Here is a 5,178-nt window from a genome sequence, read left to right as displayed (position 1 = left end):
TCCACCCCCTCCAGGTGTCACCCATCTTCCCCATTATCCCATTCATTTATACTTGTGTTCTCTGTTTGTCTGTTGCCAGTTCGTTTTGTTTGTTCAAACATACCAGCGCCTGTCTTTGCTATAGTCCCTGTTTTCTAGTTTCCCGGTTTTGACCATTCCTGCCTTCCCTGAGCCTGCCTGTCGTCCAGTACCTTTGCCCCACTACTCTGGATTACCGACCTCTGCCTGACCTGACCATGAGCCCGCCTGCTGTTCCGGTGCCTTACACTCTCTCTGGATTTTTGACCCCTGCCTGCCTTGACCTGTCGTTTGACCGCCCGTTTTAAATAATAAACATTTGTTCCTTCTACACTGTCTGCACCTGGGTCATACCTTAACGGGATAGAATGAACAAATAACAGTTCACTTTCCTAGATGAGGTTTATTTCACATTGTGCACCATCTCATATTTGGATGAGTGGTTACACGTGTCCATAATATTTTCTGTAAATAGAAGATATTTACACTTACAAATGTTAGTTTAATAGAAGTTATATTAGACTAGATATGAATGGTTCACATTTCTTACCAGTGCAGACAAAGAGTTTGCAGTTTACTCAAACACCTGTTTTCCTCTCCCTCTGTTGTCCAAGAAGTGATGACTAACAGTTTGTCACACACAGACACAGCATCAGTGTGTGCAATCAGATTCTATTGGCCAACAGACATTTTCTGAGACTTCCTCCCTTATCATACACCATTTACTAAGAACCAATCAACATATTCAAAGGATGGGGAGGTGGCTTGTCCAAGTAAGGACTCTTTTAATAATGCATTTTTGTTCATAATACATTGCCTTTCCTTATCCCCCTAGTAGGGCCCCAGTGCTGCACTAATCTGGAACACACACCTTAACAGGTCAGTCATATGCACCTCCCAAACTAATATCTACAGTTTATAACATGATATCCATATCTACAGTATAATGGTTACAACAAACATTTCCCATTCAGGGGCTGGCGATAAAACATTTCATGAAACCACTACTCGAATGCACTGATTTATCTTGCCCTTAGTGACAGTGGCTTCACAGGTAAATGTTTATCCTCAGTTTAGACTGACTGAAGAACACAGGAGAAATGTCAGCACCAATGTCTCCCGTCCTGATTCAACAGCATAGATAGTCACATTGCCAGGGAAGTAGATGACATTACATACAAAACCTGCAGTCTGTAATGTACTGCAACTGGACGGAGAACCGGTTCCATAGTGTGCGTTCTTCTGCATTTACACAGACATATCATTGTCTAATAGATACAGTCAGAATACAGGTAGCTACCGTTGGTTGTTGCATGCATATGATACGTATAAAAAAACAACAGCAAAGTGGGATCGTATAGTACAGTTGTCAAGTCAAACTCCAGTCTATGGTAGCGTTGTCAGTATTACGCAAAAAGCCCAATTCCACAATAGCACATCACAGTGTTAAGGAATATCAGGGAAGTACACCGTTGGAGGACAAGCATGCTAGTAATAAACACTACTTTCAGTAGTTGGGTTACAAACCCCACAGCAACATTTGACCTTTTGGAAGTCTTGGAAAATGCAGAGGGAGGAACTGTGCTACCGGATGCCTCCCTTAACCCCAAGGATAACCTCAAACTGATTTTAATTGCATTGGAAAACTAGGATAGACATTGGTTGATGATACAGGCCTACAGCTGGAAGACAAACAGCTGGTGACACTCAATTAAAAAGGCCAGACATTGGAGTAACTGTTGTTTAGACACCCCATTAGGTCAGAATGAAATAATGAGTCTCTTCTGCCAAAGGGAATAAGGGATAGTTCACTCCAAAATTTGTGTTGAGGTCAGACGTGGGCTAATGGCAAGAGGTCCAAGCTGTCTGCTGTGTAGATCCAGCTCTGTGCCTCAACTCCAAATGAATTGGAAAGACAGGCACCCTCTAAAAAAGATTAAATTAGACTGTGCCTATTCTTTGTCTCATCTCGACATTAGGCCACGTTTGAGGTTTGAATATGTCTGACAAACTTTGATTTTTGAGTGAACTAGACAGTATCACTTTACAGGCAGCTGAGGTCACTACGATTTTTTCGGGGGGCCACTTAGCAGTTTGACTTCACAATGCATTGACAGAGCCACTGCTGTGGTTACAGTGGGTAAAAGGCAGGATCAACATATTTGGGTACTTTGGTTTGACTTAATTGGGTTTAGACCTTGTTAGGAACTTTCTATTAGACATTTGCTATGAAGGCAGGCAAGGCCAAACCTCCTCAGAATCCACAAAACATGTCAAAATTCTGTAAGGGTCAAGTCCTCAAGATATTCGGCTATAAACATGATACAACTGAGAAGTTGATGTGTATTCTCTGAGCCGCATCATGTATTATACAGTAATAAGCGATGCGAATATCAATGTGCTTGCTGTATTTGCGTATATCTAGCAGTAGCAGCATTTTTGAGACCACTTCCGTTCACACATCACCTTGAACATGCAATGTTGGTGTGGAAGTTTACAGTGAGTGTCATCTTAGGATATGTGAGCAAAACAGCTTTGGTGTTCTCAAGTATTGATGTCATGCACACATTGCTGATGATGTCAAAGTGTTTAAAACACACACACAAAAAATCACTGTATATTCCTTACATGGTATGTTTTGACAGTGCTTTACCTTGAAAAGTTGCCATTCACCCGAGAAATGCTATTGTTTGTCACAGATAGTAGGCTATACGTTGCATTACTGGTTTCTTTCTATATCAGTTAATTAGTTGTGCCTTCCGACAGGGTTGTCATTCGTCCTTCCTGGCTCGGTCGTTTGGGGCGGCCCTCTGAAGCACCAGGAGGCCAGAGAACGTGAGGGAGATTCCCACCCACCACAACGCAATCTGGGTCTCCCCGAAGATAAGCTGCCCCAAAAAGGCCTGTGGCAAAATACAGGTATTTACATTTAGTGCACCAGTCATTACACTTATTTCTCTCTACTATTGACAGCACTTAAAAAAACGGAAAATCCGTGTATACATTATTCATAAATAATTGTGTCTTTTCCACAGGGAAACGTGTACTTACGGAAGATATGAAGTTGGAAGCGGTGGTGGTCACAGTGGTTCGGATGGAGGAGGAAGAGTGCCTGAGAGCCTTAGCCAGGAATGTCCACATCACAGCATTACAGGTGAAGAGCAGCCCCCCACAAAGAAGCCTCAGGGGGATGTGTAGCTGAAACAAACACACAAACACAATAGACCCCTTTCTGTGTTTGCAAACATCGCTGCACTAGGGCGATGTGCACAAGTTGGTGGCAGAACAAGGGGGGAGTTCTTATAGAATGCCTGCAAAAAAAGCCTCTATTTACATGTTGCTTATAAGTGCATTGCACACTACTTTCGGATTAGAATCATACTTTAAGGCTATTATAAATGTCCTGCTTAATATAATGTTTGTGTCATCATCGCAAATCAAGTGCATTATACTTTTTAAAAAACAGCCTATTTCAATGAGCGTTAGAATTCTAGCTAACAACGGCTGAATCCAAAAGAGTTATTTTGCAAAGATAACAACCAAATATAATCTTTGTGACTATTCAAGCAAGAGTCTTAACATCATTGTAAGCATAGGAGAACCGCAAAAAGTGACTTTGTTTATAAGTAATCAAAACGTAAATCTAGGCTATGTTGAACGGGCTTTTTACTGCTGCCAATAGTAGCACGCATTTGTGCGTGACGTCAGTGTTGTCGTGTCCTGGAATGTGGTCTATATGAATGAAAACAATGTTATGTTGCAATTGAGTCACATCAAATAGTTGAGCTCCATTTCAGGGATTTGGAGCCTATTTTAGTTGTGTGTCTTGATATGTAAATGTATGTCAAATAAATATCTGACGGCTATATAAATAAATAACATAGATGATAACTCAAACGTAAAATCATGACACCGGATTACGAAGGTCGTTTCAAGCAGCCCAATTACAATATGGTATTGACATTGAATGGACAATTGGCCATATGTTAAACTAGGATCACATTCGGCCACTAGAACAAAATGATACTCAACATAAGCAAATATATTGCTTTAACACAAAAATAAACGATGTAATACGGCACTACTGTAGGTCGCACGAGCTGCAATGTCGTTCAAGCACGCGGGTACGACACGAGCTTGATACACAGCATCGCCTGTCCAGCTGAGCGAGCCGCCGATGGTGCTGATGCTGAGCGCACGAGCTGGAATCGGGAGCCTTAAACTCGTCACTGGAAAACCCCAACTTCCCTTCTCGCGGACGTATTGCTATGCTAACACATTGACATTTACATTATTCAAAGCCACCCGAATCCCATCGCGTTAATAATTCAGGCACTTAAACGGCGGCGATTCCTCACCCAGTCACAAGCGGTAGTTTCGTCCGGTTGTCTAAATTTCCGCTGCTCTCCCCATGTTCGTAGCCCCGTTTCACATACACCTTTAAGGTAATCGGCTCCAAGTGACAGCTTTGCAGATGAAGATGCGACAGCCCCGAGAAACCCCGCCAGGAGCGCATAGAAAACGCCGGGGAACATGTTGACAACCAAGGCACATATTTTTCTAATCCATCACATTCCTACGGCGGTATTGAGTTGAATGTGTGGGTCAAATTTAATCTACAGGCTACTTCCTAACAATAACCGCCAGGAGATAGCCACACCAATCAAAATACTTGCTCAGCGGGTAGGTGCACAAAGTGGTTGGACACAGAACTCCACGGCTGTGTAGCATTGTGGGATGAGTAGTTTCTTCAGCGGCATCACGTGTTCAGGAATTCTGTGGATATTGGATAAGAATTTATTTCAGGAATCAATAGGTTTAAGAGTGAGTTCTAGTCTCTCAAAGGCAAGACCCAATTAATGAATCATGATAGGCCTTTAATTAGTCTCATTCATATTTATAATATTACATTTAAAGCCAGACGTTCTATTTTAATCACAAAAAATAATCAAACATTAGGCAGTAGGCTAGGTTAGCCATATAGCCTACTACTTTGTTAATCTGCTCTATATTAAAGTTGCAATATGCAACTTTTTGAGAAACCTGACCAAATTCACATAGAAATCGGAGTTATAGATCTGTCATTCTCATTGAAAGCAAGTCTAAGAAGCAGTAGATGTGTTCTATGTGCTTTCAGTCTATGCTTACTGGTCTTGCATC

At 41.8% G+C, this 5,178-nt stretch overlaps 1 protein-coding gene across 1 annotated transcript; it reads right to left on the bottom strand.

Moving 5' to 3' along the window:
* Positions 1-401: 401 nt before the first annotated feature.
* Positions 402-4,756, bottom strand: LOC129819553 (transmembrane protein 42-like). The gene is made up of 3 exons (XM_055875904.1): positions 4,377-4,756; positions 3,070-3,216; positions 402-2,921 (listed from the first exon to the last, which is right to left on the bottom strand). Exons 1-3 carry the CDS (start codon positions 4,551-4,553, stop codon positions 2,790-2,792), a joined length of 456 nt encoding a protein of 151 aa, XP_055731879.1. The 5' UTR covers positions 4,554-4,756; the 3' UTR covers positions 402-2,789.
* Between the last annotated feature and the right edge of the window lie 422 nt (positions 4,757-5,178).

Source organism: Salvelinus fontinalis, chromosome 22, assembly GCF_029448725.1.
Source record: "Salvelinus fontinalis isolate EN_2023a chromosome 22, ASM2944872v1, whole genome shotgun sequence".
NCBI classification, from domain to species: Eukaryota; Metazoa; Chordata; class Actinopteri; order Salmoniformes; family Salmonidae; genus Salvelinus; species Salvelinus fontinalis.
Note: the sequence above shows the minus strand (reverse complement) of the source record. Positions and strands in the feature narration are given on the sequence as shown.

What these genes read in the sequence shown, in the direction of transcription:
- LOC129819553 (XM_055875904.1), bottom strand. Translation starts at nt 4,553, where the DNA reads ATGTTCCCCGGCGTTTTCTATGCGCTCCTGGCGGGGTTTCTCGGGGCT. An exon ending in AAACTACCGCTTGTGACTGG is followed by an intron (nt 3,217 to 4,376) that starts GTGAGGAATCGC and finishes TGTTTGTTTCAG; the next exon opens with CTACACATCCCCCTGAGGCT. An exon ending in CTTCCAACTTCATATCTTCC is followed by an intron (nt 2,922 to 3,069) that starts GTAAGTACACGT and finishes ATTTTGCCACAG; the next exon opens with GCCTTTTTGGGGCAGCTTAT.